General features: G+C 33.3%; 1 protein-coding gene across 4 annotated transcripts in view; it reads left to right on the top strand.

Annotated features, from left to right (window-relative positions):
• Positions 1 to 14,664, top strand: part of CASD1 (CAS1 domain containing 1) — a 37,874-nt gene that overhangs the window by 2,623 nt on the left and 20,587 nt on the right. For 2 of the 4 annotated variants that reach the window (XM_036429396.2, XM_036429400.2), the window contains exons 2-7: positions 4,638 to 4,734; positions 5,269 to 5,389; positions 8,943 to 8,987; positions 10,379 to 10,441; positions 13,618 to 13,662; positions 14,103 to 14,226. In XM_036429396.2, the coding sequence (XP_036285289.1) occupies positions 4,638 to 4,734; positions 5,269 to 5,389; positions 8,943 to 8,987; positions 10,379 to 10,441; positions 13,618 to 13,662; positions 14,103 to 14,226 (495 nt within the window). Of the gene's footprint in view, positions 1 to 4,358; positions 4,499 to 4,624; positions 4,735 to 5,264; positions 5,390 to 8,942; positions 8,988 to 10,378; positions 10,442 to 13,617; positions 13,663 to 14,102; positions 14,227 to 14,664 lie in introns of all 4 variants that reach the window. The other 2 variants (XM_036429399.2, XM_036429398.2) reach the window with 2 other exon arrangements.

Here is a 14,664-nt window from a genome sequence, read left to right as displayed (position 1 = left end):
TGTTCTTGGATTCTTCAAGTTGCAAGTTGAGGTATTATTTACATTTTAAAGATGAGTCATGAGAGGTTAAGTTGCCTAAGGACATTCGGTTAGTGACTGAGGTAGGAGTTACAACCAGTTAGTCAGCCTCAAGCCATTATGCTCTAGTCTGCCTTCCTGCAGCTTCTTACACTGTGGTGATTATAGCAGATGGAGTGGGAAGGCATTTCCAGAGGGACCTGGACTAAACATTTAAAAATATTAAAGCAGCCTGTACGGCACCAGCGAGAAACTTCCTATTCTTTTTCCAGTAAAGTGACTTTTTAAAAGTTGCATATGTAGAACTTCAAAATCTGACCAGCCTACTTTTTATTACCTGTTTTCTTCTTCCTAAACTCCAGGCTCACAGTCTAAGCATGCTTTACCCTTTATGTATCTCACAAATAGTTTATTTTCTGTGACTTCGATGGTCTTTTTCTCCTGCAAAGAAAGAACAGATTTTTTTCTTCAAGGCCTGGTTCAAATGTCACCACCACAGAGGGCAGAATTAGGAGTTCAATGTTTTTACAGCAATTAGTACAACTTACCATGTTGTATTATAATAATTTTTATCTGTCTTCCCCCACACAAAACATCCTTGAGCTTCCATGAGTGTTTTGTTTATCTTTAAATCATCAAAACTTAACACACAAAGCTTAACTTCATAAATATGAGATCATTAGATTTTTAGAGTCCTTTTTCCTACTGTTTTTCTTCTTGCATTTGGTTCTTCTGCTTTTAATTGAATTTTATGTTCTGATCTCAATTTTAGAAAGTAGGGTGGTTTTTTTTTTGCATTATTAATATTACTATTACATAATATACTAGAATGACATTTTTAAAATAATTAAACTTTTAACTATATTTTTTTCAAAATGTTATCAAACTCTAATATTACTGGATCACAAAATGTCTATTAATATTATAATTACAAATTCCAAATAATGTTTCTATGACAAAAGGCCAGTATTTATTGCTCTAAGAGTAGTTCCAATCTGGATATAGTTCAGTATTTTAATTGATAAAGTTAACTTGCTACAAATGCTTTAATTTTGTTGAAATCTGAATTCCTTCCATCAATAGGCATACTAAATGCAAATATTAGATAGCACATGTTTTGGAGAAAAGTAAGCTCAAGGCTTCAGAAATTAAAGCAAGAAAGAAGTAGCCTCGGTCTCTTAACCTTTTCTTCCTTTGACTGCTAGGAAAACCCTGATCCCTGTGACACCACTGTAATGAGGCTCTCCTCGCTTATCTAAAGAAAAATGTAAATGGTGATTTTTCAGCACAAACTAAAATATAACTTGCTGAATTTTAGGCAAACAAAGTATACTACAGATCATACTGGAAACTTTATGATCTGAGATTTACATGGTTAGTGGTAAGAAACACAGCTTTGGTAGCTGATTCCTCTAAATAGGATGCAGTGTGCCAGAGGTATTCTATTCAAAAGAAAGTATCAACTATGCTTTACTTAGCACAGCAGATGTTTTCTTCAGGAGTTAGATATTGCTTTTCAGCTTTTTCAAAACATGTTTGTCTTTTTACTTACTTTGCTTGCTTTTAGTGTCTTCCTATTATAGAAAAATTGTGCATAAAAACCTGCAATTTGAGATTGACAAACCAGAATGCTTATGCTTAAGATAACAGAATGAAGAGTGAGACAACCATTCAAGAAGATAATCTTAGTATTAGACATAGATGAAGTAGATAATTCTGTCCCTTTAGTTGCTCTGTGTTGGTGTGTGTGGGTGTGAATATGTGTGTAGCTTGATTTATCTGAGCAACTTTCATCTCACGCTTGTTGTATTATAAAGTAGCTATCAGAATTATATGAGGCAATTGAAAATAATGACTGGTTTTGTTGTGTTCTTTTGTTTGGGATTTTTCTGGGTAAATTTTGAAAGGAAAATATGCCACCAGTGTGTGTGTGTGTGTGTGTGTGTGTGTGTGTGTGTGTATGATTTAAAAAGTCAAATTAACTTATTTTATATCTATATTTATATTTACTGATTTGATCCCCAAACATTTTTTCCCCAGAAAAAGCACTTTTACAGTATGGAATTTTGTAAAGTTTTCCTTTCTAGAGCAGGTTAATTTATTCTGCTGACAAATATAAAAAGCAGTCTCATCTTTTCACTTGTCCAGTTAGCAGTTCTTTTACTTTTCTAACAATTCTTCATGTTACATTACATTATCTATCAATGCAGCTTATATATTGTAATTTCTGTCTTTGACAGAACCTTAACTTATATGCAGAGACTATTAAGTTCAGATACAGGCTTGTAAAAACAACTTTGCATCATAAAATATTATAAGAAGAGTCATCATCAACTAGCATTCATTAACAAACTAAGAATTTCTTCCCTACTGGACCAGTGTGGCTCAATGGTTGAGAACAAACCTATGAATCAGGAGGTCAGGGCACTTGCCCAGGTTGCTGGCCCCATCCCCAGTGGAGGGCATGCAGGAGGCAGACAATCAGTGATTCTCATTGTTGATGTTTCTATCTCTTTCTCCCTCTCCCTTCCTCTCTGAAACCAGTAAAAACATATTTTTATAAAAGAAAGAACTTCTCTGGAAAGACCAGTAGTCTCAAAATTCTGAGTTTACAGTGCTTTTTGTTTAGTGACAACTTCACTTTGTTTTCTGTGGAGCTTTTCTGATATGGGTGCATCAAATTAGAGCCATTATTTCCTATTAACTGAACTACTGAAAAAGAATGTGTGAGTAGTAGTTTTGAAGAGAAAACCAGGAACTTAACATTTTAAAACACAATTTCTGCTGTAGGTAAAGACTGGTTATGGTAAATCTGTCTTCAGAAAATCATATTGATGATTAACAAATAACATAATTCCATAAAGTGAATATTGATCAAGGTGTATTTCTGTTTAGGCTTCTATTAAAAAATCAAAACCAAATAACAACTTTATAAGAAGGAGGAAGAAAGAAAAACCCCACAGAATTAATACCTTTATTTGCAACTTCTTATAATTTTCTAAGAAATTAAATGTGTTGCTAACATCTTACTTGGTTTAATAGGTGTATTTGAAGAGGTAGAAATGCTATAAATACGGAATTTTCATCCTAATTTTAAACATTTAATATGATTTTTCTATATGACTATTATAAAAGAATGCTATTTTTAGGAAAATAATTGTGTGTTACTAAAGTCCTTTCTTTACTCCTGGATTATTTATATACTTAATTTTGTTTTTTGGAACTATAACTTGTTTTTAATAATTGGAAAGAATTAAGAACTGATTATAGTTTCCTTAAAGAGGTGTTATTAAAAAATCTTTGAAATAAAGAAAACATGCACAGACTACATATATAATTGCAAAAATTTAATAATTGATATTCTGCTTTCCTTTTCTATTGTTATTGATATAGTAGTGCAGTATTTTCACTTTTCCTTCCTGTTCTATTTTAAAATTTATGACACTGAATTGGCAACACTTTCATTATTTATATATACATATCTTGAATTTGTATTTCTTTTTATCTACATGTTGGCCAGATAAATAGGTAACTGGATTGAGAGAAAAAAGATGTGTTCTTTTTTAAATATCTTTTGGTCTTTCTTATCTCCAGTCTGAATGGTTCAGTACAATTCTTGTTCTGTAATATTCCTCTTATCATATGTTTTGTCCTGACCTTACCTATTTGTAAAACAGTGTGCTGTTGACTATTTAATAAAGAACTCAAAATTAAATTAAGTAATACATATATTTTATTAGAACCCCACATTTAATCTAAACATCTTTTTTCCCCTCATCCATTTGACATATTTGAACTTTTTAAATGCCTCCAACCCCCTTACTAACTCCTTCACTCATTTAAGCTAATGTACAGTAAAATGGCGAAAGGAAGAAGAGTGCTGCCTGTCCCCGTTTACTGAGGACTGCCCAGTTGTGGAACTTTCTGTATAAAACTCACAGTCCAAACCATCCTGGGAGGAGTTGCTTGGTTATCCTAAAGGAAGGCAAAAGATGTCAAGAGAAGTAGAGAGGCTGAATGTTGTAACTGTTAAGTCTGCATGGTGTTACTGATACTGATGTGGCCAGTTTTAAGTCTTATCTTTGTAAGACTGTAAAAGGATGACGTTTTAGTAAGCTTATTAAGAGGTTCCTGAATAAGTCTCTTCCTCTGTTCACACGTTTACAGAAAGGGGTAGAATACTCATGGGGAAGTTGTGAAAATCAGAGTAGATTGATAAAATGTCTCAGGATTAACTAGTAGGTTTCCAAATATGCTAATGCACAATGTGTTAGTAGAGTAGTAGAAAGTCATTTCTAAAGTCTCCTCTTTTATTTCTTAAACCTTTCTTTCCCTACTAGAAGGAGGAGTGATAAACGGATACAAAGGCTGTTTGTGACTGAGATGATGTTCCCACAAAGAAAACCTGAAGCAGAGGGAACTGCCAAAGCAGTGAATGTAGCATTTAGGAGTTAAGGAGTCTCAATGTGTATTATATTTCTGTAGATAAGTAATATGTACCTAGAAGGTATAGCGAAGCATAAAGACTTGTAGTTTCTCATCTCAAAGAGCTTACATGGGGTCAGATAACCAACATATAAAAATTTAACTATTGTTTCCAACACTGTTGTGTTTCATAGGTAATGACTCATGTGAGTACCTTCTTTCAAGTGGCAGATTTCTTGGAGAGAAAGTTTGGCAACCTCACAGTTGTATGATGCATAAATACAAAAACAAGTAAGATTTCTCCATTTTGTTGCTTGTATTTCCTATGATGTGTTATAATATCTAATGGACAAGGGTTGATGAAACAAAGAAAGTACTATATGGTACTTCTATATATGATGGTAAGAATTGCTGAAGGAAGGTAGGAGTGGAAGTGAGTCCAAATGAAGATTCCTCCCCAACAAAGAGCTTTTTTAGCCAAGCTGCTTTAACTCAGGTGAGAGATAAGCAGGCCCTTGAGTAAAGGACTTTTGGTTTGGGAGTTGGATAGCTAAGTCTACCGCATAGACTTATTCTGAAATAATGGATATAAAATGCTTAATATGGTTAGAGTTCATCTTAAACGCTTAATAAATTGGAGCTGTTATTATTGAGAGTTAGTTGATCATACAGGAACTGGTAGGTTAAACAAACATGGCCACCTATTTTAAAAGCCAAGTTGTAATTATATGTATAACAATCCTGTACTACTTTCTTCATAAACTATGTGCTTTGAAGTGCCAATAAGCTGATTTTATTTAATTAATGTTTCTTTGTTGATTTCAGTGAAGCAAAGAACTGCCTTGTAGATAAACATATTGCATTTATTGGAGATTCCAGAATACGCCAATTGTTTTATTCATTTGTAAAAATAATTAATCCTCATTTCAAAGAAGAAGGCAATAAGGTAAAAATTGTTCTCTTCATTAGGGTATTGTGTTAGAAGTTAACTAACTGAATAGTTTTAGGAGGAATGTGCCTCTCCACGTTAATGCAAGGAACCTTAAAAGCTTTACTTTGGTTTTGGAAAGGTAAAGGAAAAAGAAAGGATGATTTGCTATAATGGACTGCATAAGAAAAAGAAGTGGTAGGTATTGGCAAGCCTTCCATTAACTTATATGTTTAATTTTCAGAAATAAATTCTTACAATGGAAAAAAAATTTTTTAATTTCTTAGAAGGAAAACCAAGAAAATAACCATATTCTCCTTTTAATATTTGCCATATTTCTTTCCATCTTTTTTTTTTAAAACCCATGTCTTTATTGTTGGAAGTATTATATTTGTCCCCCTTTGTTCCCCATTGACTACTTCTAGCCCTTACAGCCCCCACCCAGGTCTTCATCACACTATTACCTGTGTCCATGGGTTATGTATATAATGTAGACAAGTTATTTGGCTGATCTCATCCCACCCACCCCCCCTTCCCTCTGAGATTCAGTCTCTTTTTTAAAACATAATTGTAATCTTTTAGCATGTACAGTTTTGTATCTCGCTTCTTTCCCCACCACTTGTCATAATTCATATTATTATATAATCAATGTAAGTATCTTCATAGTGTGAACAAATTATTGAGTGGATATAATGCATATTTATATAATTATCCCTTTTTAAAACTTTTTTGTAGTTTTCTATTTTTTCGCAATTTTAAAAAATGACTTTTTAAATAAAACCTTTATGTGAAAACATTATGATGAAAATCTGTCTATATACATCTACTTGCCCTGTGTTAAGGAGTTGAAAAATTAGGGACTTCACAATTAGGACTTCACAAGTAGCTAGACACATAGTGATGATGGTAGTGGATACTAAATTTTAGGAACAATTTATTGTGAGAAGAAGCCTTAGGCTATTAGAGGTTTTGTCTACCAAAAAAGACTAGTAGAGATTTTAAAGCTGAATAACAGAAAACCATAAAGTCAACTTTTCCTTTTATTTGCTATTTATAAATGTAGCCTCCTTTTGTATTTATACACACAGAATTATACAGAAGAATTGAAACTATTTAATGCCATGAGATTATCACAGTTTAAACTAAAACACTTCGGTAAACTTAAAAAAAGTAGAGAGATTTTGCTTGGCCAGTGTGGTTCAGTGATTGAGGGCCAACCCATGAATCAGGAGGTCAGGGTTTGATTCCTGGTCAGGGTTACTGACTCAATCCCCAGTAGGGGGCTTGCAGGAGGCAACTAATCCATGATTCTCTCTCATCATTGATGTTTCTATCTCTCCTCCCCTCCTCTCTGAAATCAATAAAAAATATTTTTTAAAAAGTAGAATTCTGATTTCAGAGAAAGTTTTAATATTTCTAGACAGCATATTGTGGCTTTCTGAAAACTAGAATAATGGATTTGTCAACAGTTAATTGAAAAATGCTCAAATGGCTTAATGACCACCGGTTGGCAACCACTGCTTCAAAGGTTTCCTTAAACCAGCAGTTACCAACCTTGCTGATCTCAAGGACCACCAGTGGTCCACGGACCACTGTTGGCAGCCGCTGGATAGCCAAAAGTACATTTCTTCTGAGCCCCAGTTATAACACCTAGGTTTCCAATTTTTATTTTCTAGAGGTTCATTGTTATTTCACAATTCTCAAGCAAGATATATTTAAATTTATATGCATTTTTCTAAAAAAAGAAACAAACACAGTTTGTCACAGTCTTAAAGAGACAACTATTAAGAAACTATTTAGTTCAAACTGCTAGTGGAGCATTTGCCAAATTGCATTTCACTTAGTTCTCTTGTTTCTGAACAACTTGAAGACAGAGATCATTATTTTTTAAAGTTCTTGTGCCTAACACATCCTGGCATATTATAAAAGCTTATTATCATCATCATCATCATCATCATCATCATTATTTTAGCTTTGGTATGGGTTTGTGTAGAATAGGATTGTTGAAGATAATTCTTTGAATATGTTTCTTTTCTGTGTTGAGAAAAATACATTTTTTAAATGAAGCTTTAGAGCAGGACTTTTATCAAATTATATTTTGTGGAAGATTAGTTCTTTAAGGCTCTCTGGTCAAATGAGTTTGGACAGAGTTGGGTATCATATTCCCCTCTTATATGGTTTTAATTTAGGTGAGGATATTAAAAACTTGAGAAGTCTTAAAGAAAACTATTTGCATTGCTTCCAGCTGGCAGCTAGATACTGGGGGCCCCTTCCACCTCAAACCAACTAAATCTTAGATTAAAACAAACAAACAAAACAAAAAAACCCACCGGTGTTGTATTTCTATATTTGAAGAAATGGAAGACACTCCCCAAAAAGGAACACCTATGAGGCAGAACCAGAGATGGGAACTATAATAGTAGGCACTCAGTAGAGAGTTGGATTGCCCTGAAGACAGATGGCAGTAGCTGCAATGCCCACTGTGAGAACACTAAGTTTTGGGCCAACATATTTCTCAGTATTAATATTGGAAGCCAGGGAACAGTAGAATAATAGCTTTAATATTCTGAGAGAAAATAAATTTCAGTGTGGAATTATATACCTACCATACAGATTTATCCGTTGTTGAACTATAGGATATTATCAGATACATAAAAACTGTGAGGGTTTGTCCAAAATTTTCTAAAGGATAAACTTCTGGGAGGATGGAAATATTTTTTTTAAGTGATGTGAAATATAAGAAACAGCACTTAAAAAAAAAAAGAATAAACATGCGTGTAAGCCTATTCAAATAGTGCCTGTTTAAAATAATAATGTCTATAAAAAGAAAGTACTAAAGAACTGGCCAATAATCGCTTGTAAGCCAGAGGGAGATATCACAAGCAAAGTATTCTAATGTCCTCTTTTTAAGGTATTATCTTATGGTAGAACTTCATTTAAAGATACATAGTAAAACATTAAGGACAAGGACTAAAAGGATAGAATTAGGATGTATAAGAAAAAAACTAAACCAAATCTAATATCTAATATTTCCATAGTGGATGAATCTTAATTTTTATTATAGCAAATAAATGAAAATTACTTACACGCTCTATTTAGCTGAAGGACTTTTTAAGAACTTACTTAAGAATAGAAATACAGCATCCTGGCTGGTGTGGCTTAGTTTCATGGGTGTCATCCATGTACTAAGAGGTCGCTGGTTGGAATCCTGGTATATATACAGCTTCCCTCACTACCCGACTGTCTCTGGCATAGATAATACTAGGACTAAATTGGAATTATGGCAAGCTTGGCAAAAAAAATAATTTATATAAGCATGTTCATATACATGTTGCTTGTTTGTAGTTGAAGTTTTATCTTTGAACTACATCTTTGATGTGGAAAAGCACATATAAACAATTTAGTGTCACTTACTTTTCTGTTATTCTATGAGATCTTTTCCACTTCAGGATGAATATAGAGAATTGAGATGTGATGCATAAGTTAGTCAACAAAAACAGCTAAAGGGAGGATTATTTACATAAAATTTCTACATTAGTATTGCTCTGTTGTCTCCTTTTTTTCATGGCAGCATGAAAACATTCCTTTTGAAGACAAGATTGCATCAGTTAAAGTGGTAAGTTCATATAATAATAAGCTAAATCTTATAATGTCAAAACTATATTCATTGGTTAATTTATTTATAGCAGCTAATACTTTGTACATACTAAATATATTTCATTCTATTGAGAGTAGATAGCATAATTGAGTAAATGTTTATGTGTATTATTTTGTGTAATAAAATAGAAAATTTGCTCTCTCGGATTTTTATCCAGGAAAAAAATAATCTTGTACATTAATTTGAAATTAGTATGTGTTCAAGATTAATGTCCATCAAAGAATATATGTGAATTTTCTGAATTCCCAGTCACCGTGACTCCTGGATATTGAGAATATAATGAAGATTAAGAATACAGCATCCTAGACCAATGGGACTTGCAAATCATTGTAATTCTTTACATATAAATAAATGTGGGATAAGGGTGGCAAAAAGGAAAAAATGGGACATTAGTAATGTAGAAAGCAAGAAGTTAAAAGTAGTTTTTCTTTTTGAGGAAGTGATGTTTTAACTAAGGCCTCAAAGATTAGTAAGAGCACGTCGAACTCAGTGGAAGAGTTTATGCACCTTTTAGGCAGAAGGAACAGTATGTGCCTAGAGAAACACAGTGAGCATTCCAGGAGCTGAATGAGAACTGAAAGGGCATACAGAACCAGGGGGATAGTGGCAGGAGAAAAGGCACAATGTGTAGGCAGAGGCCAGATTTTGTACTTTCTTACCTACTTTAAGGACTTAAATTTATTCTCAAGCCAATTGAAATTCCTGGAGGATTTAAGCAGGAATGGGGCAAGATCAGATTTTAAATTTTCAAAAGATTACTCTCACTAAAATATGGAAAATAGTTTAGAGAAAAATAACGGTGAATACAAGGAAATCTTGTGAAACTTTTGCCAAATTGAGATAGGAGATGAAGATGTCATAGACAAGGTGGTGTTTTGTTGTTTTGTTTTGTTTTTGTTTTTGTAGCTCAAGATAGATTTAATAGAAAATAAATTATATGTGTTGTAAATATCTTTTAAAGTTCATTTGGCTTTAGTTTTTGAACTTTGTCTTATGGTACATTTATTTTAAGAGGTTTTTAGTAATTATTGTTTTTTCTATTATAGTTTATAGTCAAGATTATTTTGGGTTGATTTCAGGTATACAACATAGTGGTTAGGCAATCATATACTTTACAATGTGTTCTCCCAATATTCCCAATACCCACCTAACAGTATACATAATTATAATATTACAATATTATTGCCTATGTTTCATATGTTGTATTTATATCCATGACTATTTGGTACTTCTTAAACCAACAAGGTGGTGTTTTACTTTTAAATACTTTGTAAGAGATATGTTAATTCTTATTTTGAATGGTGTATATAACATTTCTTTAAGTTTCTCTTTTCTTACATTTCTCTTAGGATTTTCTGTGGCATCCGGAAGTTAATGGTTCTATGAAGCAGTGTATCAAAGTGTGGACTGAGGTCTGTATTTGAAAATGCAGCTCTTTCTAGTTCTGAACAACAATATTTTATTTTTTTTATTTTTAAAAGAATAGTTTATAAAGAAAGGAGAGAGAGAGAAGAATGGATGTGAGGGCTCAACATCAATCAGCTTGCACAACCAAATTTTTGAAGTTCATGAGCATCCATTGTTTTCTCTCCTTATTCAGCTGTCCCACTCTTCTGCACTTTATACATCCTTCTTGATAGCAACTAAGCTGTGCTGGATTGCTTCTCTTACTCAACTGAGAAAGAAAGTATTTTGATCTAGTATCTCTTCTATCGCCATTCTAACCCTAAGGCGATAACTGCTATAGCTCAGTTAATTCAAATCCCGGTAATCTTTTTATCACAATGCACATCCCTGTGAGTGTTTTTCCACTTTTTCTTTTAAACTCATGCCCAAATATGACACACACACACAAAAAAAAACTTTTTGTAATAGCCTATTTTCTTCCCTTTTATCATTACATTTGTGACCTAAAAGTAAAGCCTAGAATGTTTTGGCTCATAATGTTCAGAGGTGAGTTAGATGTAAAGGCAGGCATGGAAATATAGTGGGGTAGCAGTGGGAAATTAGAATAAATTGTGAAGAAACCAGCAATTTAAATTGAATTCTCTAGGTGAATGGTAGTCACGAAGAAGTCTGAGATATTTAGGTCGATTTGGGGAGTTTTGCTCTAGAGTGGGGTGTTATTTGAAGTTACTTGAATGGAAGAAATTTAATAGGTAGAGAATTTAGAAATTAACAAAGAGTTTAAGAACAGAACTATACAAAAGATTCTGAGAAGGGGGAGTGAAACGGGTAAGGAAAAGCGGGAAAAGAATAACTGTCATGTAATATAGAAAAGAGTTTTAAAGAAGTGGCTAGTCAGTGGTGTCACTTTAGGACTTGGCAATCCTAAGTTCATTAATGGACTTTGAGGGCAGTTTTAATGGATGGTGAAGCCCCAAATCAAAACATGATAAATTAAATGATAAATGAGAGAGAGAAAAATAGGCATAGTGAAGGTGTAATGCTCTTTCAAGTAATTTGATGGTTAAGGATGTGAGGGGGAAGAATTTGAGAATGTGATAAGGTTGAAGGAAAAATCTTTTCTGAGAGTGATAATTGAACACTTTGTAGATTGAGAGAAGGCAGAAACGTGGAGAAAGGGGATGGAATTTATAATAGGAGAGTTAAAGGAAATAATGCATGGATACAGCCCCAGCAGTAAAAAGGAAGGGGATATGGACACAGAATAAAGGTTAGCCATTAGAAGGAATGGACATATTTTCTTTACTCTCCTGTCAGAGGAAGATAGGCTGCGTGAGTATATGGATGAAGTTGTAAGAATGGAGGAAGGCAAGAACATACAGCTAGGTGAAGTCGTCTTTTCTCTTCTAAATTTGAGAATTTGACTTTATTTGGAAAATAAGAGGATAAGAGGGACCTGTATAAGGTGAATAAGATTTGGGACTACCATTGTGAACAATGAGAAAAGGAATAAAAGGGGTAAAGGATGAGGGAAAAGTTTCAGTAAAATAACACGGTATGTTCGTTTCTCTAAGTTAGCACAATGTAATATAATATAGATTCTTGCCACCAGTGAGGTAGGCTGGAAGATATTACACATCTCTTGTAAAACAAAGGCACTTACTCAGCAAGGTTGGTTAAGGATGCTAGACTAGAAACAAAAATATCTCTGAAGGGAAATAGGTTAATTTTGTTATTTTTCTCTGCTTTCATAGTTTTCTATGCAAGTATGTATTACCTTTTTAATGAGCCCTAACTCATTTTTATATTTGGGTCAGATGTTTTTCTAATTTCTTATTTTTAATTGTTTCTTGGGCACATGGTTATAATATCAATCTTTTATATTTTGGAAGTGCCTTGAACTCAGAATCAAAAGACTTAAGTTCTGGCTTTGTCCTGCCAAGCTTCAGCAGTACCCTAATAAACCTTTCTGAGTCAGTACTCTTGTTTTATAAGATCTGTATAATATCTTCCTGCATTATCTCACAGGTAGTAAGAATCTATATTAAAAAGAACTAATTTAAAAGAAAGTACTACATAATTGGTAGTTTCATTAAGAGTACAATTTGCATTTGATGAAGATTTCTACCCAATTTCTCCCCCCTCCCCCACATTGTGGTCTATAATAATTATCAGCTTCTTTTGTTAAATATTTATTGGATTTGGCTTCCCCAAAATATTGTTTCTTTAGGACACTGATCTTATTTTACTTAAGATTTAAACTGTATTTCATGAATATTTTTTAATTGGCTGGCATAATATACTAGAGATTTACTCTTAAGCAATTTACTCACTGTTCAGAATAATATTAGGCCATATTAGATACTATTGAAGATTCCTGCAATAGGGCTTCCTGTTGTGGTCACTGCCCCACCTGCTTTCCTCCCTTCTCCCTGCCCAGCCCCTCCTGTTTTCCTCCCTTCTCCTCTGCCCAGCTTGCTTCTCCAAAGTTTCACTCCCTTCTGCAGGCTTGGCTTCTTTCTATGCTGTCTTGATATGCAAATTAACCACCATCTTAGTTGGGTTAATTTGCATACTCACCCTGATTGGTTGGTGGGTGTGTCTTGTGTAGCAGAGTGATGGTTAATTTGCAGTAACGATTTTATTCTTTTTGTAAGGGACACCAAAGAATTATCTATAAAAGCCTCATGTCATCCTGCATAAAAGGCATTGGTTATCCATCCTATATAATAAAACCCTAATATGCAAATTGACCAAACGTCAGGAACGACCTGTTGCTATGATATGCACAGACCACCAGGGAGCAGATGCTCAAGGCAGGAGCTACCCCTGGTAGTCAGTGCACTCCCACAGAGGGAATGCTGCTCAGCCAGAAGCCAGGCTCACGGCTGATGAGCACAGTGGCAGTGGCAAGAGCCTCTCCCGCCTCTGCTGCAGGCAAGCAGTAAGGAGCAGGGGTCCCACACTGTGAGAGCCTGGACTGTGATGGACTGTGAGAGTGCACAGGTGCACCAGGCCTTTAATCTTGTTATAACAAGAATTCAGGAAGAAACTCTAGAAAATTAAAATGCATTTAGAAGAAAGAAGAACTTAAATTTAAGGAAAAGAATTAAATGATGTTTTATTAATTCTCTGAACTAAGTATAGTACTATTATAAAGGGGTTTTTTTTCTTTCTTTAGGATCCTGTTGCAAAGCCCCATGTGATTGTAGCAGGAGCTGCCACAGTAAGTTATTATCTATGTTCTTATATAATGATTTTCATTTCATACTTAAGGACATGCTAAGAAAAAGTTAACTTATATTAAATAGAATTCTTGATTGTACTTATATTTTAATTCCTATTTTTATTCTAATTAATGAGACTGGTGAATTTTAATTAAAAGATATGGATGAACTTAGAAAATTTAGTGTTAAATGTCAATATTATTTTATATCTAAAATTATATTCTTCTTGAATGTTATACATTGAAACTCTAATTTTATGTCTGCTTTTTCTAACTTCATATATTTCATGAAATAATGTGACCATAATTTATTCTGATATTGAATAAAAATGGAAATTATCTTAAAATGATAACCTTTGTTACAATAGAGCAAAAAATTATATACTTTAATTTTTCAGTGATAAGTAATGAATTAATGCTTAATTTTTACTTCATTTTAGTGGTCTATCAAGATTCACAACGGCAGCAACGAAGCACTGTCTCAATATAAAATGAACATTACCTCCATAGCACCACTTCTAGAAAAATTGGCAAAGACTAGTGATGTTTATTGGGTCTTACAAGGTAAGAGATGAATAATGAAAAAATGTCATTTTATATATATTTTGAGTCATGGGTTTTTATTATCTCCTATTTCGAGAAGCAAAATTATTGCTTTATGAGAATAAAGTTTGAAATAAGGTTTGCAAAATCAGAATAAACTTGAGTTATTTGCTTTCCCCTTTTGAAATTAAGGAACAGACAGACTAATAAACAGAAGTAAAAAAATAAATAATAAATAAGTAAAAATACTCCCCAAGGAGCCACAGTAGGCAGAATGGTTGTGAATGTAACAAAGAGAATACATTCTAAAGCAAATGAGAAGTTTACCTCTGATTTTTTACTTCTTACAAAGTATATTTACTGTGATTGGGAAATATAAGAAAAAATTTACTAAGTCTGTTTCATAATTTTGAGTCATTGTAAGTAAATACTCTTTGGAACTGACAGAATATATTTAAA

This window comes from Pipistrellus kuhlii, unplaced genomic scaffold (assembly GCF_014108245.1).
Source record: "Pipistrellus kuhlii isolate mPipKuh1 unplaced genomic scaffold, mPipKuh1.p scaffold_m20_p_10, whole genome shotgun sequence".
Taxonomy (NCBI): domain Eukaryota; kingdom Metazoa; phylum Chordata; class Mammalia; order Chiroptera; family Vespertilionidae; genus Pipistrellus; species Pipistrellus kuhlii.
The sequence above is the reverse complement of the archived record's forward strand: the minus strand, read 5'-3'. Positions and strand labels throughout refer to the sequence as shown.